We start from the raw sequence: 23329 nt of genomic DNA on the forward strand, positions 1-23329 counted from the left end.
TTGTTGTTCCTAGTTTTAAAACTAATTTGACTTCATTCCAAATTCCTCAAGACAAACCTTGGTTCTCAAACAAACATATTCACACTGAACTGAAATATCATTTCATAATTTAATACAGAATCAGAATCAGCTTTATTGCCAAGTTCGTGCATACAAACAAGGAATTTGACTCCGGTACACTTTGCTCTTTGGTTTTGTTTTTGCATTACAGAATATACATATTTACAATGTACAATATACACATATATAAATAAAAAGGTGCATTTACAACATCTGTATGCTGTTGTTTTGTACTCTATTAAATGTTCAACAGAGAAACAGCCTGGGGGAAGAAACTGTCTCTGTGGCGGCTGGTTTTAGTGAACAGTGCTCTGTAGCGGCGGCCTGAAGGTAAAACTCTAAACAGTTTATGTGCAGGGTGTTTGGGGTCTGCAGAGATTTTAGCAGCTCTTTTCCTGACCCTAGACCTGTATAAGTCCTGGATGGAGGGAAGGTCAGCCCTGATTATTCTCTCTGTAGTCCTGATTATTCGTTGCAGTCTGGACCTGTCCTGTTTTGTGGATGAGCCAAACCACACTGAGATGGATGAAGACAGGACAGACTGAATGATGGCAGTGTAGAAGATGACCAGCAGCTCCTGTGGAAGGTTGAACTTCTTGAGTTGCCTCAGGAAGTACAGTCTCTGCTGGGCCTTCTTTCAAACAGTGTCTATGTGTGAAGACCATCTCAGGTCCTCAGAGATGGTGGTTCCTAAGAACCTGAAGTGGTCCACGGCCGATACAGTGTTGTTGTGGATGGTGAGGGGGGTGTATGGTGGTGGTGTTCTCCGAAAGTCCACCACCATTTCCACAGTCTTGAGTGGGTTGAGTTCAAGGTAGTTCTGACTGCACCAGTGTATCAGCTGATCCACCTGCTGTTTGTATGCAGACTCATCACCGTCCTGGATCAGTCCAATGACAGTGGTGTCATCTGCAAACTTAAGGAGTTTCACGGACGAGTCCGATGAGGTGCAGTCATTTGTGTACAGAGAGAAGAGGAGTGGGGATAGAACACACCCCTGGGGGGAACCAGTACTTATTGATCTGCTGCGGGAGAAGATGCTCCCCAGTCTCACCTGCTGCTGTCGGTCCGTCAGGAAGCTGTTGATCCACTGACAGGTGGAGGCTGGGACGTTGAGCTGGGTGAGCTTCTGGTGGAGGATGTCTGGTATGATGGCGTTGAAGGCCGAGCTGAAGTCTACAAACAGGATCATGGCGTACGTCCCTGGGTGGTCGAGGTGTTGCAGGATGAAGTGTAGACCTAAGTTAACAGCATCATCTGCCGACCTGTTTGCTCGGTAAGCAAACTGCAGGGGGTCCAGCAGGGGGCCTGTGATGTCTTTCAGGTGCTTCAACACCAGCCGCTCAAAGGATTTCATGACCACAGACGTCAGGGCTACAGGCCTGTAGTCATTTAATCCTAGGATGGTGGGTTTCTTGGGAACCGGGATGATGGTGGATCGTTTGAGGCAGGAGGGGACCTCACATTTCTCCAGTGACTTGTTGAAGATCCTTGTGAAGATCGGAGCGAGTTGATTTGCACAGGCTTTCAGGCATGATGGGGAGACGTTATCAGGTCCTCCAGCTTTCTTTGTTTTCATGCACTGAAAGAGCCAGTTTACATCATCCTTGGAGATCTTTAGTGCAGGCAGAGGATCTGAAGGTAGGGGGTTGGTTACTTTATGGGAGTTATTTGTTCCTGAATGAGGTGTGAATGGCTTCTTGTCATGTCTGCAGTAGAAGCCATTCAGACGGTTGGCCAGGTGAGGACTCTGTTCAGGAAGGGTGGTAATTAGTTTCAGTTATATTCTTTTGTTCCCTTTTTCTGTAGTTTATGAGTTTTCCTTAGTGTTAATTTTTTCATTTAGGAATTAGTGAAAGTTACTAACCTAGTTAAAGAGTTTGTTAATTAAAGCATGTTAGCCTGAAATTGAATTATTTTGTTAATCCATTTTTATATTTTGGAAAGTCATTGTGTTTATTCTGAACTGAGGTGATCAGATGATGTCACAGAGCACTAAAATAGTTTTAACTTGGGAGTAAAGCACAAGACGGCTTGGCAACATACTGCACTTTGTAGACAAAAATTGGTAATGATGTGACACCCGGTGGCCTCCACTTACTATGTGAAAGGAAAATTACCAAGGGTCTCTTGGCGTATTTTGTTCATAGTAAAAACTCAGCATTTGTTTTAATTTCTTTTGTAAAAAAATGTTTACAAATAATTTTTACATATAATTTCCTTCACTTAACATTCATAGTGCAACAGTCTCAACTTGTTGCTAAGATTAGCATTTATTATAATTTGTATTTGATAAATTAATGTCAATATTAGTGTTTTCATATATATAAATGTAAACATTTTAAATTTGAACATATCTAAATTTAAACATATAGATGTGTTTAAATTTTAAGTTAGTTAAGTTATAATGTCTTGGCTCATCTCAGTGCAATGTTTTATAATAATAAGAAATTAAGATGTGCTGCTGAATGGATGAATTGCTATAACTCTGTAAATGCTCTTGTTATTCACAGATGTTCTGGCAGTCTTTAAAAGAACATGAAGAGCACAGTTGAAAAATCTCACCAAAAATCAGGCTTCCCTATAATACTCTTATAATATACTCTTATAATCTTATAATAATCTTGTTTCTATGTTGGGACACAAAGCAAATGTAAAGGTGTTTTAAACTCTGAATATCTGTTTCAACAGAAAAGCAGAATGTATCAGGTAATACGAATATTATGTCTGCAAGAGGTGACGGGTCAGACAAAGAGCGGTTCAAGAAACCCTCATGACGACTATTAAATCGAGGCACGTGACGTCGCCCAGTACGGCTGAACTGGGGTCCCACCCTGGAGCCAGGCCTGGGGTCAGGACTCATCGGAGAGTGCCTGGTGGCTGGGTTGCTCCTCATGGGACCCAACCAGGTCAAGCCTGAATAAGAGACGCGAGGCCATCCCCTGGTGGGCCCACCACCTGCAGGGGGAACCGTGAGGGACCGGTGCAAAGAGGATTGGGTGGCAAACGAAGGTGGAGACCTCTGCGGCCCGATCCCCGGATGCTTAGGCTGGCTCTAGAGACATGGAATGTCACCTCACTGGGGAGAAGGAGCCTGAGCTTGTGCCGGAGGTCGAGAGATATCGACTAGAAATAGTCGGGCTTGCCTCCACGCACAACGTGGGCTCTGGAACCCATCTCCTCGAGAGGGGCTGGACTCTCTTCTACTCTGGAGTGGCCCACGGGGAGAGGAGGCGGGCTGGGGTGGGTTTGCTTGTTGCCCCCCAGCTCAGCCGTCTCGTGTTGGGGTTTACCCCAGTGGATGAGAGGGTCGCATCCCTGGGCCTTCGGGTTGCGGACAGGTATCTGACTGCCGTTTCACCCTACGGGCCGAGCAGTAGTATGAAGTACCCGGCCTTCTTGGCGTCCCTGTCAGGGGTGCTGGATAGTGCCCCTCCCGGGGACTCCATTATTCTGCTGGGGGACTTCAACGCCCACGTGGCAAATGACAGTGACAGTGACGGAAAAGGGTGGCTTGTCCTCTGCAGGTTGGTGGGGAGTTCCTGCCTGAAGTGAAGGAGTTTAAGTATCTCGGGGTCTTGTTCACAAGTGAGGGAAGAATGGAGCGGGAGATCAACAGACGGATCGGTGCGGCTGCCGCAGTAATGGGGGCGCTGTGCCGGTCCATTGTGGTAAAGAGAGAGCTGAGCCGAAAAGCGAAGCTCTCGATTTACCAGTCGGTCTACGTTCCTACCCTCACCTATGGCCATGAACTTTGGGTCATGACCGAAAGAACGAGATCCCAGATACAAGCGGCTGAAATGAGCTTCCTCCGTAGGGTGGCCGGGCACTCCCTTAGAGATAGGGTGAGGAGCTCGGCCATCCGGGAGGGGCTTGGAGTAGAGCCGCTGCTCCTCCACATCGAGAGGAGCCAGTTGAGGTGGCTCCGGTATAGGCATCTATACCAGATGCCTCCTGGGCGCCTCCTTTGGGAGGTGTTCCAGGCACGCCTCACCTGGAGGAGGCCCAGGGGATGGCCCAGGACACGCTGGAGGGACTATGTCTCTCGGCTGGCCTGGGAACGCCTTGGGCTCCCCCAGAGGAGCTGGATGAGGTGTCTGGGGAGAGGGACGTCTGGGTGTCTATGCTGAGTCTACTGCCCCCGCGACCCGGTCCCGGATAATGAGCAACAACAACATTTAATTTCCCTTTGGGATTAATAAAGTATTTTTGAATTGAATTGAATAAGCGGAAGACGACGAGTACGAGTACAAGATGTCCGCAAGAGTGCAGAGTTGTCCAAATAGTTGTCCACTGACGTTTTGTGCATGGATGTAATTAGAAATGTTTACCCACTATGTAATCCATTTCAATTTCACAAGAACAAGATGAGCCGAGCCTTTGAGCCTTGAGATGAACTAAATATCCCCATTTTTTATTTTTTATGCTTGTCTCATTCTAAGGCCTTAACAAACACTGAAAGGGGGTTCATATTCCTTAAGTTTTGTTGTAAAGAATCTCTGTTCAGTGTAGAATTGTGTAGTTTAGGTTTAAGTATTGTGTAAGTATTTTTGTTTTTAATCAAGAGATAATCCAATATGCACCAGATTTAAATCATTTCAAAAGGCCCTTTAGCACCAACAGGCAACTCCAAAGTAGCTGCTAACTTCAGCACTGTTAGCACCTAAGAGTTATGAATTCTCACAGTGGTAGGTGGTGGTGAAGGTCTGAAGTGGTAACAGGACATTGGCAGAAGCATTGAAGATGGAAACAATTTAATCAAGGTAACAGGATCCAAGGATGAAAACAGGATGATAACAGACAACCAGTCAATGAGGAAACTGAAAACACAGACTTAATACAACAGGGATTAACAGAAATCAGGTGAGTACAATCAACAAAAACACAAACAGGTGTGGAGTATGACACACAGTGCTTACAAATCTATCTGTCTGTAACTCTTTTCTTCCGGAGTAGCCAAAATGCTGCCACATTTAAAAGCATTGGAGACTTTTTCAATGCTTCTCTAAAGGAGTGGTGTCAGCCAGCCTGACAAGAAGCCTTTATTAGTCAACTCTGTCAACACAACAGGGCAACCAAGAACTACCTCCTTTCCTTCTTCAAAATAAGAGGCTCAAACATAGATGCTGTAGAACAACATACAAGATATCATGATATTAGGCTAAATCAGTGTAGTACAGCCATTTAAAAAAGACACTATTAATAAAAAACTTCTAAAGCTACCTTTTAGGGTTACAGATTACACCAAGAGTCACAACATCTTAACTTTCTAGGAATTAGGCTAATTTGATTTAATTTTATGTAAAAAACAAATGATGTCATTTTCCCTAAAGCTCGCAGATATTACTTTAGCTACCTAATTAAGGGGAAACTGGTGGTTGAACATAAATTGCTTGGCTACCTCTGGGATTTTTGAAAGATGTTCAGTCTAACAGTTTAAACAATTCTCCACTAATTGTTTATGTTATTTTCTCTCCATCCTCCTCCCAACAACTGAGGAGGATTTTCACTCCCAGACTGCACCAGGCTAATGGCATGTGAGAAAATTCTCCACTGCTATGAAATCATACAACTTGGTACAGCAAAAATAAAACACACCCCACCTCCACTGAGAAAGCAGTTTGCAACAGTAGGTAGTCCTATACCCACACCGCCCCAGGCTGCAGCCAATGACCGTGCTTCACTTTAACTGAGTGGGCACAGAGATTTATTTGCTCAGAACCGCTAACCAACTGTTACAGCAGTTGCACAAATGTGTTTAGGACATGATCGCTAAACTAATGCAACTCTTCCAAATCCAAGACAAATTGCTGGGTGAAAACTGCTAGATACAAGTTGTTAGAGGCTTTGCAGATAGACCTTAATGGAGCTATAGTTTGCAGTTTTTTTCAGGCATGAATGTGCACTCTGCAACACATGTCTTATGTAAGGGAAGCAGACATTTGCATTAAATACAAGACTTAATATTTTACCGCAAGTGACTTCCTGCTGTAAACACTGAAGCAATTTTCTGGAAAGAGCCCTCAGCAGGGCTGTCATTCCACAGCGAGAGCGTATTCAGACACATCCAAAGTATTTACAGGCTGCAGCTGCATTTTGTGCTTTGCGCTGACTCGGCTGTATTCAGGCAGCGTGACACAGAGTCATATCAGTGAGCTGACTTGTGTGGCTGCACTAAGAATGTTTAGAATGTAAATGCTTATGTAAAACCAGGTAAGGTAAAAGGAATATGGATTAAGGGACTGGATTGGAAATACTGAAAGTAGCTTAGAAAGCCTGGAATTACTTTTGCTAAAGCTATTTAATTTATATCACAATATATATAGAACAAAAGACCCGCAATAAGATCATGCTAAGCCTCGTTTTCTGATTTGACATTTAAACTGCATGCTTTCAGCCAGTGGCAGCTGTTGAAAAATTATCTTTGTGGGGCAGATGTAACAATACATTCTCTACCTACTCCAATATAAATTGTAATCAACAGTGAGACAACGACTACCAGGGGAGTGGTGGCCTAGTGGTTAGAACAGGAGGTTTGCGTTCCAGAGGGGACATAAGGGGCGAGGTTCGTATCCCATAGATTGCCACTCTGGGTCCCTGAGCAAGACCCTTAGGCCCAGAATCCTCCCCGGGCGCTGCACAATGGCAGCCCACTGCTCCCTATAAGGGATGGGTTAAATGCAGAGGGCAAATTTCGTTGTAATGTACATGTGCAACGACCAATAAAGATGATGATTATTGAACAGCAGCCCTTTCATAATGCCCATGCATTGCCAGTTTAAAAGCACCGCCAAACTTAATACAGTCATTGAGTTTAGATAAAATATTACGATTCTTATCAACCTCCTCATTGTGCCTTCTTACAGCAAAGTGGTGTGCGTCATACAGCTGCGCCGCTATGTTAATCTTTCTGAGCACAGCTAGCTTTCAGTTTTCCATATGAACTCTTGATTGCTCATGCGTTTTAATGCGTTCGGAAAGATGCTTCAAGTCGGTTTGTCCTGACTGTATCCATGTTAAATCACATTTGACACTTTTAAAAAGAATGCAGGGAAAACAGAAAAGTGCATTGGCTATTCCACAGCTGGTCAGCCACGAATTGCGCTCTAACCAACTCTTGCAAAAACTTTCGTTTTAGACTTTATTTTTCTCCTTGGTCTGCAGGTTGATGATAATGTCGGGTTTGTTGGGTCCCAGCTCCTTAACCTGGACTGTCGTTCTTGCGAATGGCTAGATTAAAAAGTCAGTCAGTCAGTCATTTTCTACCGCTTATTCCATAGTGGGTCACGGGGGGAGCTGGTGCCTATCTCCAGCAGTCTAAGGGCGGGAGGCGGGGTACACCCTGGACAAGTCGCCTGTCCATCGCAGGGCAACACACAAACAACCAAGCACACTCTCATTCATACACCTAAGGGCAATTTAGAGCAACCAATTAACCTAACAGGCATGTCTTTGGACTGTGGGAGGAAGCCGGAGTACCCGGTGAGAACCCACGCAGATTGAAAAGGATCTCATCAAATTCAGTGGAAGATGCACCTTGCTTGTTATGTTTGCCATCATCCCTCTGATTGACTGTGCGTTCTTTTTTTAACCTGCGAGGGGCGATATTTTCAGTGCCCCAATTTTCTGAAATTATGCGACACTGATTGGCCATATATATTTATTCATTTGCCCTAGCAATTGTACACAATTGGCTATTCGGCTGCACTGCTGTTGGCTATTCGGCTGCACTGCTGGGGCACTCTGAATAGTGCCCCAAGATAGAAACATACGGGTCTGTCTGTGGGAATTCACAGGTGAATGAATATCAGTAGGTGGTAAATGTAGTTTATATATATTTCATATTACATAGAGGCACACTTTAGTAAGTGAACTGAAATACATATAACAGAATTTGTAAAAATATGTTTTACATTTCCCCCTCTTTTATCAGGGAGTGCGGCACCACAGCTGGATGGCCACCACTGCTTTCAGCTATTTACAGTGCCTTGTAATATAATGTTTTACATTTACTCACATTACAACCACATGTTTTTATGTATTTTTGGGGGATTTTACATGAACAAAAAATTGTGCATAGTTGTAAAATGCAATTAAACGGATAAATGCTTCTCAAATCTGTTTAGAAATATAGATCTGAAAAGTGTGCCATGTATGTGTACTTTACTGTTATACACCTAAATCAAATCCATCTTAAATAGTACTGTTTAATCTATCAGTATGAGACAACTGCAAGTCAAACAAGACTTGGCTATCCACCTTAACTGACTGGCTGAGCAAAGAGTAGCAGCTAAGAGGTCCATGGTATGGGCTGCAGAGGTCTCTAGCTCAGGTAGGAAAATCTTTGGACAGGACCACTATTATTCATGCACTCCATAAATCTGGCCTTATTGCAAGAATGGCAGGAAGAAAGCCATTGCTGAAAGTGGCTTCCTTGCCTGTGAATACCTGCCCTATAAGGCTGGATGACCAATTCTCATCGGTGTTTAATTAGCTGCCTTTACTTATTCAAAATAATATTTATGTAAATATTATTTTGAATAAGAACCAAACCTTTTGGATAAATGGGTCTTAATGGTGTTTTATTAGTTATCACACTTAGTAAAATAATATTTAAGGAAACAACCTTTCTGGGTAAATGATCTTTAGATGACTTATAAAGTGGGCGAGTACGTGTTCTTAGCCGTTACCTGTTGGAGCTAACAAAAGAAGCTTATGCCTGGTACTACCACTAATTAAAGCGTTGATGCCGCGTTATGGTTGATCTTCTGTGTTTAAAAACCACCCATTAAATAAAGTTTGTCTTAACTTTAAAAACACAACACAGAACACATCCTTAGCTGAGTGCCAGTCTGCTAGCACTTACTGTAGCAGAGTTTCTCAATACAAATAAAAACAAACGTCATTAAACTAAATTTTTTTAGTTTAAACTAATCTTCTCTGCCCAAACACTACCTCTTATGTGAACCGTGCTGTAGATAAGTTGTCCTGGGCGTTGAGGAAAACATCCACGTGTGGGTACACAAAGTGTTAACTTGCAGCTAACCTGCGTAGCTGTGGGGTGGGGCTGCTTGTTCTGCCGGCCCGGCCGAATCGTTCGACAAGGGCACCTTGAGTGGCCGCAATATGGTGGGGTAGCTCTTGCTACCTGGATGTGCACGCAGGAAGGCGTGCGATGCGGTCCCGGCCTTCTTTTCCAGGCCATGGGGGAAATCCGCTTTGATTAGGGCTGCTTCTGGAGGCCTCAGAAGAAAAGCCAAGACAAGCTTGTTTCATTGCACCCTTTATATGAACAAAGTGTGTAATTCGTGTACATTTTTGTATGACTACTTTTGCAAAGGACTGTAGAACAAACACTGTGAAAACCGTGTATTACCTGACTGGCACAAGCCACGAATGTCTATCAAACAGAGGTACTTCAGATTGTAGGTCTTTCCAATTCAGTTCATTGTATTTCTGTTGCCAGAGTTTAAAGACAAAATTTCCATATTTATTTGAAAGGTTTGACAGTTTTGATAGGATTTTCTATCAGTGCGTATCCTCCCACTGGCTAGTCGGAAGGCTACTGTTAAGGATCTTATGGTTGTGCACAGCAAAAACAAAATTCTAAATAATAATTTTATACCTCTCAAAAGCTGGCATTTCTAAACTTACTCCCAGATGTCCCAGTTCCACACTGGCAGCCATACAGCTATTGGCAAACACTGCCCCTCGCACGTCATCCAGCCATGCATCTGAACAAGCACAGCCCAGAATGCCTGAGCCATGATATGAGTTAATCTTCCCAAGTCTGCATTAAATACTTCTGGAGAACTCTTTCTGGGGCAAAGTATCAATACCTTCCCTTAACACAAACCCATGATCCTTTTCTTCACATTACAACCACAAACTTCAGGCATTTTATTGGGAGTTTATGTGATAGACCAACACAAAAACGCACCTAATAGTGAAATTGGTCATCACATAAATGTTCAATAAAATAATAACACTTGTGGTTGCAATGTGTCAAAATGTGGCAAAGTTGGATGAATATTTTTGCCACGCTCTGTAGCTAAATCAGAGTGTGCAGATCTGGTCGTGTCCTATAAACTAACTCAGACCTGAGTTATGAGGAACTGCTATGGCGTCAGGAAGGCCGAGACATGTTTCTAATGAGCTTTCCATGTTTGAAGTCCACAAATTATGTCTGTTTAGTCATCATCCCCATCAGAGTGGGCAACAAAGCACATGACAGTACTAATTATAGAATTTAACATTGTGGGGGAAAGAATCTGTTTTCTCATTTGCTGCATGCATCAGTGTTTACCTCACAGCACAAGCTGAATGCAATACTGCACATCTGTGCAGCGGTCCCTTTTTTGTAGGTCCAGTGTGGCAGCACCGATTACATGGATTAAATATTATGAAAAAGTACATTAGACAAAGCTGGCAAGTTGAGGTGCTGTAAACATCCCAGTCATGTTAAGCTGTATGAAACACATTGTTTCTCATTTTGCTTAACCATACAAAGGACATCCAAAATCAGCCCCTTAGAGGTTCTGCGTGCAACATGTTCCTCTTTAAATTAACACCAGATTTTCCATAAACATTATTGCTTCCTATGCACTCTTGTTTGTCTCCTCCCCTCTGACTTTGCTTTAGTAATGTGAGCTAAAAAATGAGTGGCACAATTCAGATTTATTAGATTAGAGGATCATAAAAATAGGTTAGACTTAGTTCCCTAGAGAAAGTACTGTAGAATGCTACTAAATAGCCTTAACTCTGATGACAAAGATTATGGTGTCTTTATATCACAGTATCTCATACCATGAACTCTCATTACACCCCTATTTTGTCACATGGGTGCTAATTTCAATGCATATTATTACATTTCTTCCAGTCACATAGACTGAAAGTTTCATTTCAAGACAACTTTGGTAATACGTCAGGTAAGGCACATTCCGTCACTTCCTGTTTACGCTTTTGCACTCAGTGGATTGTTTTGTGCATCAGACTTTCTCGACTTAATCTGAACTGTCTTTACATCATTTTATCTATTACTTATTCTAACAGATAAAACAAGTGTTTTCTGTTGCTGCACTTTACGTTTGGGAACCCTCTGTGTTTCACATGGCCTTTCTTGTCCTGGTAAGAGGTAGCTTAGTGTTAGTTCGAGCACTACTATGGCTAACAGTTCTGTCTCTCCCATTATTTCTCAGTCTCTCTCTGAGTCTCCTCCTCTCTCCTGCTCTGTGTGTCGGATGTTCAGTTACTCCTCTGACTCCTTTAGTGATAATGGTACATGTAATAAATGTAACTATGGAGGCAAGGGTGTCGGAATTGGTGGCCTGGCTGTGCGCTGTTGAAAAACCAGCAGATTGCAGAGGCCCCCTAACTAGCGAGGAGCCACTGTAGGTACCTCCCCGTAGCAGCCCTCCAGCATAGCCCATGCAGCCAGGATCCCAGGCCGACTGGGTGACGATGGGGACAATGCATAGTCCAGATCCTACTCTACGGGTCACCACCAAGCCATCCAAGTTTCTAACAGATTTTGCCTGCTCAGCGACACACCTGCTGAGAAGCCAACTAGTAATGACACCCGATTACGCTAATTAGAGATCTCTAAAATTAGTTCTTCTGTGTGCAGGTTTGCCAAAACAATGTCTGACATTGTAATGTTTTCTCATCCCCTTCCTGGTCTGACCAGTCTTAGCCACATCGTGTCATTCAACACCTGCCTGTCTAGGTGGTGTCCTGAAAATGATGTGGGCTACATTGATAATTGGTGAAAATGTTTGGTAGAATTTGGTCTGATCCGGAGAGCCGACATCCATCCCTCTTTGGGCGGACCCATTACCCCATTGAGACAGTGTCTTGTCCATGGTCAAAATCGAATAGATTAAAATAAATTTTAAGTGAACAAACCATGAAAACTTCATAAAAATAAACACAACTCTAACTGAAGAGAAAAATAAAACCAATGTGGGTTACTGAACATTAGATCTCTCTCTTCAAAGTCTCTGTTAGTTTATGACTTGATTTGTGATAATCAGACTGATTTATTTTGTCTCACAGAAACCTGGCCGCAGCAGGATTATCTAATTACTTAAATTTTCACATTTCTTGAAATACTGGGCAAAGACTGCCAACCATTTTTCAGTCCGATTTATTGATTAGTCCCAGGCCAGTTAATATCTACAATTCTTTTGAATATCAAACTCTTTTTTTCCTCATCCAAATTTCAAAGCACTAAAACCACATTTGTTTGTTGTTTTGTAACATCCACCAGGCCCGGATCTTTAAGTTTTAGATCAGTTCTCAGACTTCTTAACTGATTTAGTGTTAAATACTGATAAGATCATTATAGTGAGGGATTTTAACATTCATGCTGACAGAGTCATAGCTTTGTTGAGTAGCTTTGTTGAGCTCTCAGCAGTATGACTTTATGGGATTCTTTATAAATAAATATGTATAAATATTCTTTATAAAATTGATTCTATTAAAAGTAAAACCAACACTGCAGGCTTTTAAGGTAACTATAATTAAACCTTTACTTAAGAAACCTTCTCTTGATCAAGATGACTTAATAAATTACAGACCTATATCAAATCTTCTTTTCTTATCTAAAGTTCTTGAGAAAATTCTGCTTCATTCTCCTACTACTCTCCAATTATTTGTTATTTGCTTTTATTTCAACTTTTAACCTTTTGTTCTCTCTGGTTTTTCTCGTCATAGTTAATAAACATTTTAAACTATTTCAATGAAAATTGTGGGTCAAAAGTTATTACTTTTGCATGCCTTTAATTTATTCATTTAATTTTCTTTCATTTATTTAGTGGTGAGGTTCGTTTGTGGGTTTTTAGGTTACTAGACTGAATGGAAAAGGGGTTGTAAGGTTGGTGTAAACTGATGGAAACCAGACAAATGGAAAACAGCAAACACTTCAAAAGTTTCTCTTGCGTTTCTATTCTCCCCAACTGTGGAAGTCCAGTGCTTAGATGTCACTTAGCCACAATATTTTTTCCTACGCAGGCATACAGAATGGAAAGGAAAAGAGTGGACACTAATGGGGTCACTGAGCTAAAAAGAAACAGTACTTTTAGAAAAAATAAGAACAGCTTGGAGGGTTTGCTTTTCTTTAGGAATTATATGACCACCTCCACTTTATAACAGTGGGCCATCCAGTAAAAGATTAATCTTTACATAAATGTTATACAGCTCATAACCTAAATAGCATTCCAAATAAATACATATTGATTGGATGACATAACTCAATTTTCATATAATATTAATTAAACTATTATAATAATAATATTTATATTTCATAGGCTGCAGTGCACTATGAAAGAATGATCACTGTTGCTAACAATTTGACTCTAACATCTGATTGGTTAACCTGCACAGCAAGTCTACTACAGACCAATCATCTTGACCAGAGCTATGTTAAGTCTGTGGGCTTAAAATAACTGGTAAGAATTGGTTTAGTTAAATGTCTTCTTTCGTGACTTTCTTAATAATCACACACCTATGTCCCTTTGAGACCTGAATATGTCAGAACATGCCAACTCAAAACCTGAACATGTTCAAACATGCCTAACCTTAACCCTACATGCCTAGTTATTGCATTGTTTATGGCAGGCTCTTGAATCTGATAAAGCTTAATCTGTGGCTTCAGCTGGTGCCTGTTGAAGATAGACTATTCCTGCGATCAGTCGATTATTTTTCATCAGTTCCTGACGAGGAATAATGAGGCTGAAGAATCTAAATTGTGCTACTACCGACCACCAAAGCAGAAATTTAGGATTGTGAAAAGGATGGACAGCTTAGCGAGATAATATTAGGTACACTGTAAAAATTGACCCCCCCCTGCTACCTGTTTTTAAGAAAAAACAGGTAGCATAGTTGTGTCCTTTTCATGATAATTCATTAGTACATAACATAAAATAGAAAATATCCTCATAAAAATAGTCACATACACAACTAATGAGTCTTCATTGATTTAAAAACTAGAAAATACCAATCCATATTGAATGAGATGTAGATTTTGGGTGGATTGACACTAAACTAAAACCTGTGAAAAATCTAAAATATTGAGAGTGATCAAACGTGTAGAACTTCATTTTTCTACACTGAACAGAGCTTCCTTGAAGCACAGCTTGAGATTTAAAACAACTTTATTCTAAAACACACTAAGGGACCATTTTCTAGATTCAGCATTAGAACCACCCAACAGAAAAATAAATAAAATTCTAAAACTTGGACAAGATGTTCCTGCACTGATTACAGATTTGGAAACCTTTCAATAATTTGCACAACCAACAACAAGGACTTACGTGGGCGTACAGCATGGAAAGGAAATGAGTGGACAGTGATGGGGTCACTAAAAAAGCAGTATCTGTACAAAACAAATTTCAGTTTTCTAAAAAAAAAAATTTTGAATATCATGTGGATCCTGATCCTTGTCAACCTATTTTATACACTCTCTTGTAAACAAGATGTACCATCACACCATTTAAGAAAAAACAGGTAGCATAGTTGTGTCCTTTTCATGATAATTCATTAGTACATAACATAAAATAGAAAATATCCTCATAAAAATAGTCACATACACAACTAATGAGCCTTCATTGATTTAAAAACTAGAAAATACCAATCCATATTGAATGAGATGTAGATTTTGGGTGGATTGACACTAAACTAAAACCTGTGAAAAATCTAAAATATTGAGAGTGATCAAACGTGTAGAACTTCATTTTTCTACACTGAACAGAGCTTCCTTGAAGCACAGCTTGAGATTTAAAACAACTTTATTCTAAAACACACTAAGGGACCATTTTCTAGATTCAGCATTAGAACCACCCAACAGAAAAATAAATAAAATTCTAAAACTTGGACAAGATGTTCCTGCACTGATTACAGATTTGGAAACCTTTCAATAATTTGCACAACCAACAACAAGGACTTACGTGGGCGTACAGCATGGAAAGGAAATGAGTGGACAGTGATGGGGTCACTAAAAAAGCAGTATCTGTACAAAACAAATTTCAGTTTTCTAAAAAAAAAAATTTTGAATATCATGTGGATCCTGATCCTTGTCAACCTATTTTTATACACTCTCTTGTAAACAAGATGTACCATCACACCATTTAATTCATTATTTAATGTTTTGTCCATGTATTAAAGTTTGGCACATTTTGCCCGCCATATCAGACAGAGACTGTTTTTGTGCCTTTCACGTAATCCTTGCTGCTTTTCCGCTTCGTCAGCAAACTCAGTTCACGAGCGTCATTGCACTAGATTGAAGATGCTCTTCAGCTAACACTTGCAGCTCATTAGCTTAAAACGTGGACTAAAACAAAAAATAACACTGACACTTGCAGCCAAGTTATTTTGCATGTGAAGTGGGAGCTTTAAAAATGAACTTTCTTGGTAAACCTGTGTTTGCTGATTCGATCAAAAATATTCAGCACATTTGCCGTAGTTTTCTCCTTAAATGTAGCCTATGTCACTTTTTTCCACCAATAAATGAAATGAAAACCCGGTGCAAGTAAGTAAAATTCAAAGTGTTTAGAATGTTTGACAGTTTTGCCTCGACCTTCTGCTTTTGTCTTATTTTTAATATTTCTGAACAGAACTGATGCCAAATCGGTTCAACTTACTTATCGAGCACAAAGTATAGGTCAAAGGCGCCGTGACAAGAGCTCTCCTCCTCCTCCTCCGGCGGCTCCGGCTCCGCTCTTGCTGATGGAAAAGACAGCAGAAATAATCCGACCAGAACCAAAATCATACGCATGTTCGCCGTTCTCTGTAATCTGTCAACGGTGGGTAAACTTTAGTCCTTTGTGGGTTGCAGGGGGAAAAAAAACCCTTGTTTCCGTAAATTTTCTTCAGTTTGTAAAAATAGGAAGATTCAGTTAGGCAAAAAGAAAAGGTTTTCTGTTTAAAAGTCAGTGAATAATCATGACTGCCAGAGACAGTCTCAGATGGATATATGGATATATACTTTTTCTCAGATGCAAGAGAAATGCAATTTTTTCCCCTAGAAAAACATCCGTTCAGCTGTAGAAATGATTTTAAAAAGGTTTTGGTTTTTTTTTTGTTGTCAAAGTCTCAGTTGGGTGTAAAAATGCAGAATGGGATCTGGGATGTGTAGAGCAGTGTTTAACGCTGGAAGAAGTTGGAACCCATGGGACAGACTCGACTGAAGTTGCCCAGGTTTCATGTTTCATCCTGAGGAGGAGAGACAGAGGGGAAAAATGGGTTAAGATCTTGTTTTGCACCTCCCTCATGGCTGACAAGAGCACTTTAACAGGGAATGGGTTTAGTCAAACAAAAAAACAAAACAAAAAAAACAAAAAAATGCTGTAGCTTAATTTTTACCATCCTGTTATGGATCAGTATAGCTGCTTTGTCAGCACCTTTGTCACATCACAGTAAACAAAATTCAGCCATTTACATTACTTACTATTTATTTTCCTTCTAGCAAAGTGATTACAACTACATTCTTTGAAATACAGCCTAATAAATAAAAGGGTGCCATAAAAGTGCCTTAAATATCAGAAATAGCAGTTTTACAGAAGAAAACTAATTCTTAGTTACCATACAGTGTAATTCTTGGCTTTTATCAAGAAATGTGCGCCAATGAGGAAATCTGTACACACTGATCTTGAAGAAGCATAAAATAAGTGTTAAGTCAGAATTCTTAGATACCCTCACATATTTTCATCAACATTACAAAAATAAACTGGCTAAGGTAAAGGTAAAAACATAAATTGATTAACATGAGGTGCTTACGGGCTAAAAAGCCACAGTACAGACAGTGAGGATAATGGGAAATGTTACAGAGTTAAAAATAGGACATACAATGCTGCCAGGTTGTGCAATATGTATGAATCCTAAAGCAGCAAAGCTCAGTCACAAGAGATATACTGTACATACATGAATGAATGTTTGGTCTTGTCCTACTAAAAAGTGTACCTCTGTCCCAATCTCTTCTGCAACTGCTGGCAGGTTTTCTCTAGTATTGCCCTCAATTTATTTGAATCCATCTTTCAACCAAGCCTTCTTGTCCCTGTTTAAGAAAAGCATCACTATAGCATGATTTTAACACTGCCACGCCTCATTCCAGGGATGGTGTGCTCAGATTGATGTCCAATGTTTGTTTTCTCCCACACGATGTATTTTGTATATGGGTCAAAATGGTCAGTTTAGGTCTCATCTATTCAGAGCACCTTTTACATTCTTCCTCTGCCTCCTACATGGATTGTAGAAAACGGCAATGGGATTTCTTATGGCTTTCTGTCAACAGTGGCTTTCTTCCTGTCACTTTTTAATACAGGTCAGATTTGCGAATTGCATGACTAATTTGTCCTGTTGACAGATTCTTCCACCAGAGCCAAAGATCTGGGCAGCTCCTCCAGAGTCACCATGGGCTTCTTGGATATTCTATTATTTATGCTGTCCTTGCCCAGCTGGCCAGTTGTGGTGGACAGTCGAACCATGTCTTGGTAGATTTACAGTTGTGCCATTCTCTTTCCATTTTTCTAATGATGGATTAAACACAGCTCTGTGAGATGTTCAAAGCTCGGGATGTACTTTAATAATCTAACCCTGCTTCTCCACAACTTTCTCCCTGATCTGTCAGCTGTGTTTCTTGGTCTTTATGATGCTGTTTGTTCACTGATGGTCTTTAACACACCTGTGAGGTCTTCAGATAAGACCCTAAATAATGGACCCATCTTTCTGTTTTTTAAAGCAAGCTATATATGATTTCTTTTTATCTTTAAGTGCAAAATTACCTTTCCACCTCCTCCGATTACCACAGTTTCAAAGAAAAGTGCATCCGCGATCAAGTAGCAGGGTCATTAAGGTCTCCATAATCAATGTTCAAGAGGTGGCGTGCACTCTGGACCAGGAGAGCTTGAGAGCTAGTGTCCTGCAACTTTTAGATGGATCCTTGGTCCTAAATTAGATGGCTGAATTACCTTTTTAGTATGCAGTCAGGTTCTGCTCAGGCCTGGTAATTAGCCATACATTTCTTTGGATCTGACTTAGCAAACCTAGACTACTTTGGGTCATTTGACAGATATAAATTGGGGTGATCACACATCTCATGTGGGGTTCCTTAAGGTTTAATTCTCTAGCCACTTTTATTCCATACCTTAGTTGCCTATTAGGAATAGACCATTTATACCCCTCAGCCCATCAGAAACATGTTCACTCTGTGTTCTCAAGACCAAAAGTAAAAAAAGGAGGAAATATTTAGTTTCTATGCTCACCAGTTCTGTAACCAACACCCTGAAAAACTGAGATGTGAACTGTTGGTTTCTTTGAATCAGGTTTGAAAATACAGGTCCTTCTCAAAATATTAGCATATTGTGATAAAGTTCATTATTTTCCATAATGTCATGATGAAAATTTAACATTCATATATTTTAGATTCATTGCACACTAACTGAAATATTTCAGGTCTTTGATTGTCTTAATACGGATGATTTTGGCATACAGCTCATGAAAACCCAAAATTCCTATCACAAAATTAGCATATCATTAAAAGGGTCTCTAAACGAGCTATGAACCTAATCATCTGAATCAACAAGTTAACTCTAAACACCTGCAAAAGATTCCTGAGGCCTTTAAAACTCCCAGCCTGGTTCATCACACAAAACCCCAATCATGGGTAAGACTGCCAACCTGACTGCTGTCCAGAAGGCCACTATTGACACCCTCAAGCAAGAGGGTAAGACACAGAAAGAAATTTCTGAACGAATAGGCTGTTCCCAGAGTGCTGTATCAAGGCACCTCAGTAGGAAGTCTGTGGGAAGGAAAAAGTGTGGCAGAAAACGCTGCACAACGAGAAGAGGTGACCGGACCCTGAGGAAGATTGTGGAGAAGGGCCGATTCCAGACCTTGGGGGACCTGCGGAAGCAGTGGACTGAGTCTGGAGTAGAAACATCCAGAGCCACCGTGCACAGGCGTGTGCAGGAAATGGGCTACAGGTGCCGCATTCCCCAGGTCAAGCCACTTTTGAACCAGAAACAGCGGCAGAAGCGCCTGACCTGGGCTACAGAGAAGCAGCACTGGACTGTTGCTCAGTGGTCCAAAGTACTTTTTTCGGATGAAAGCAAATTCTGCATGTCATTCAGAAATCAAGGTGCCAGAGACTGGAGGAAGACTGGGGAGAAGGAAATGCCAAAATGCCAGAAGTCCAGTGTCAAGTACCCACAGTCAGCAGAGAAGCAGCACTGGACTGTTGCTCAGTGGTCCAAAGTACTTTTTTCGGATGAAAGCAAATTCTGCATGTCATTTGGAAATCAAGGTGCCAGAGACTGGAGGAAGACTGGGGAGAAGGAAATGCCAAAATGCCAGAAGTCCAGTGTCAAGTACCCACAGTCAGTGATGGTCTGGGGTGCCGTGTCAGCTGCTGGTGTTGGTCCACTGTGTTTTATCAAGGGCAGGGTCAATGCAGCTAGCTATCAGGAGATTTTGGAGCACTTCATGCTTCCATCTGCTGAAAAGCTTTATGGAGATGAAGATTTCATTTTTCAGCACGACCTGGCACCTGCTCACAGTGCTAAAACCACTGGTAAATGGTTTACTGACCATGGTATCACTGTGCTCAATTGGCCTGCCAACTCTCCTGACCTGAACCCCATAGAGAATCTGTGGGATATTGTGAAGAGAACGTTGAGAGACTCAAGACCCAACACTCTGGATGAGCTAAAGGTCGCTATCGAAGCATCCTGGGCCTCCATAAAACCTCAGCAGTGCCACAGGCTGATTGCCTCCATGCCACGCCGCATTGAAGCAGTCATTTCTGCCAAAGGATTCCCGACCAAGTATTGAGTGCATAACTGTACATGATTATTTGAAGGTTGACGGTTTTTGTATTAAAAACTCTTTTCTTTTATTGGTCGGATGAAATATGCTAATTTTGTGAGATAGGAATTTTGGGTTTTCATGAACTGTATGCCAAAATCATCCGTATTAAGACAATAAAAGACCTGAAATATTTCAGTTAGTGTGCAATGAATCTAAAATATATGAATGTTAAATTTTCATCATGACATTATGAAAAATGAACTTCATCACAATATGCTAATATGTTGAGAAGGACCTGTATTATTGTTTACCACAGCTTTACCATAAATGTCAAAGATTAATTATTGGTTTGTATTTATTATGTCTATTTGTTTAAAATTTGCATTTTAGCATTACTTCCAGTTTATGGGATGCTGAATAATTTTAGTTATTCTGTAATCTTAGTGTGGCATTTGAAACCATATCTCTTAATATTCTTCTAAACATGTTTAGCCGCATGCTGTCATTCAACCGCTGGCTGTCTAGGTGGTGTCCAGAAAACAATGTGGGCAACACTGATAATTGGCGAACATTTTGGGGAAAACCTGGTCTGATCCGGTGAGACGGCATCCATCCCACTTTGGATGGAGCAGCTCTTCTTTCTAGGAATCTGGCCGAATTTATTAGTTCTCCAAAACTCTGACAACCCAGGGTTCAGACCAGGAAGCAGGGTCGTAGTTTAACACTCCTCTCTGCAGCTTCTGTACTGCTACCCACCCATTACCCTATTAAGTGTCTCGCCCACGGCCAAAATTGAATAGATTAAAAAATAATCTAAAAGGAGGAAATGAGGAAAATCTAATAAAAATAAACACAACTCAGACTAAAAAGAAAAATAAAATAATTAAATGTGGCTTACTGAACATAAGATCTCTCTCTTCAAAGACATTGCTAGTTAGTGACCTGATTTGTGACAATCAGATTGATTTATTTTGCCTCACAAAAACCTGGCTGCAGCAAGAGGATTATGTTACTATAAATGAGTCAACTCCTACTAATTATTTTAATTTTCACATTCCTCAAAATACTGGGCGAGGAGGAGTAGCAACCATCTTTCAGTCCGATTTATTGATTAGTCCCAGGCCAATTAATAGCTACACCTAGAGGATTCCTACTTAATCTGGAAAAATAGCTTACTGTTGTATAAAAAGACACTTCGCCAAGCCAGAACAGCTTATTTCTCATCATTAATAGAAGAGAACAAGAATAATCCTAGGTTTTGTAGAATATAAACTATCTATGTCTGTAACTGGAATGTGCAGATAGAGGACAGGGGTAGTAGCGGATAGGGAATGCGGATAGAGGTCATAAATTGGTGAAGGATAGGGGAGTAGCGGATGGGAGTGAAGGAGACAGGAGAAGATGAGCTTGCTGGAAGTAAAAACAGGAAGCACTCCTTATTTGGACATAACGAACTGTTATGCTATACAACTAAGTGATATGATATATGTAAAAAAGGAAATGTGAACACACCCTGGAGACTTAATAAAACGAGCTGGAACCAGAGAGAGCAGTTATTGCTCGCAGGTGTTGGCCTGGGCATCTCTCTCACTCTGCGCAGAGGCGAACTTAGGCTGATTGTATTTTGTGTTTATTTCACTCTTTTGAAACCTGTGCCCAAATCAACGGACCCGGGGAAGCAGAGATGTATGGAAGCAAATCGTTACCATATTTCAAATTAAAAAGCATTTTCAGAAATGCTTTTTCATTTTAAGAATGTGGCTGCATTGTTTGACTCTTAAATGAAATTAGTAATCAATAATCCTATTTGCATTTGCATTTTCTTCTTCAAGACTGCTCATTCTTTCACTTAATTAAAATGAAAAAGACATTTGAGATTTATTTTTTTAAATATGCCCCAGCAAATAGATACCAAAATTCAATTTGAAATGTAAAATTTGAAAATGAAAAAGCATTTCCAGAAATGCTTTTTCATTTTAAGAATGCGGCTGCGTTATTTGACCCATAAATAAAATTAGTAATCAATCCTTCTATTTGCATTTGCATTTTCTTCTTCACGACTGAACATTTTATGCCATAATCAAAAAGAAAACAAAGCAGACATTGCTTTTTCGTTTTTGTGGTCTGCCCGCAAAATACTGCCCAGAACTCGAAAACGAAAAAGCATTCCGAGCTGCGGGCGCAGAAGAGTGACGTCAGCAGCCGCTCTTCCTCAGCTCCCTGCTGACCGAGCTACCCATCTTGTTCGGTAGGAGGCGCTGTGCACGTCTGCAGTGCATTACATTGCAAACGTGCCGAGAAATTGATTGAATTGCAGCAGGGCCGAGCTCAATTTGTGGCAGTGACAGGCAGAACTGGTAGTTCCGGTGGCAGCCTCATGGCCTGGGACATCCAGCGTGTTTTTAAGCGTTTATTTATATTTTTCTTTGAGTGACGATTCAGAATAGCCGCTCGTGCTCTATAATAAACCGGCTGTTTGTGCAATAAATCGTCATCCTTTCAACACGTCACACAAACACATAGTGCTATTTATTTTCCATGTCAAGTAAATACAATCACCTTATGTTATGGGTCTAAAGCTGTTTATTAAATAATAATCAATAATGAAATCATTATTTAAAGGTAACAGGCTATAACAATAATGACAACCCATTTGCCGATAATCAGCATCAGCTTCCACAAAAACAGCGGCAATCGCATTGGCAAGCTTTTACGGCCGGTCTGGCACCTTCTGGCATCCTCGCGGAATCCCGTGCCACCGTGCGGCAGGCTGTGGCGAGCCTGCCACCGGAACTACCAGTTCTGCCCGCCACCGGAACTACCAGTTCTGCCCGCCACCGGAACAACCAGTTCTGCCTGTCACTGCCACAAATTGAGCTCGACCCTGCTGCAATTCAATCAATTTCTCGGCACGTTTGCAATGTAATGCAATGCAGACGTGCACAGCGCCTCCTACCGAACAAGATGGGTAGCTCGGTCAGCAGGGAGTTGAGGAAGGGCGGCTGCTGACGTCACTCTTCTGCGCCCGCAGCTCGGAATGCTTTTTCGTTTTCGAGTTCTGGGCAGTATTTTGCGGGCAGACCACGAAAACGAAAAAGTAATGTCTGCTTTGTTTTCTTTTTGATTATGGCATAAAATGTGCAGTCATGAAGAAGAAAATGCAAATGCAAATAGGATGATTGATTACTAATTTCATTTATGAGTCAAACAATGCAGCCACATTCTTAAAATGAAAAAGCATTTCTGGAAATGCCTTTTCATTTTCAAATTTTACATTTCAAATTGAATTTTGGTATCTATTTGCTGGGGTACATTTTGAAAAATAAATCTCAAATGTCTTTTTCTTTTTCATTTTAATTTAGTGAAGGAATGAGCAGTCTTGAAGAAGAAATTTAAAATGCAAATAGGATTATTGATAACTAATTTCATTTATGAGTTAAACAATGCAGTGACATTCTTAAAATGAAAA

At 40.8% G+C, this 23329-nt stretch overlaps 1 protein-coding gene across 1 annotated transcript in view; it reads right to left on the minus strand.

Moving 5' to 3' along the window:
• antxr1c (ANTXR cell adhesion molecule 1c) overlaps positions 1 to 16253 on the minus strand; it is a 66493-nt gene extending 50240 nt beyond the window's left edge. The window contains exon 1 of the mRNA XM_047378183.1: positions 15699 to 16253. Within this exon, the coding sequence (XP_047234139.1) occupies positions 15699 to 15832 (134 nt within the window). The 5' untranslated portion in view covers positions 15833 to 16253. The remainder of the gene's footprint in view (positions 1 to 15698) is intronic.
• Between the last annotated feature and the right edge of the window lie 7076 nt (positions 16254 to 23329).

This window comes from Girardinichthys multiradiatus, chromosome 10 (assembly GCF_021462225.1).
Source record: "Girardinichthys multiradiatus isolate DD_20200921_A chromosome 10, DD_fGirMul_XY1, whole genome shotgun sequence".
NCBI lineage: Eukaryota > Metazoa > Chordata > Actinopteri > Cyprinodontiformes > Goodeidae > Girardinichthys > Girardinichthys multiradiatus.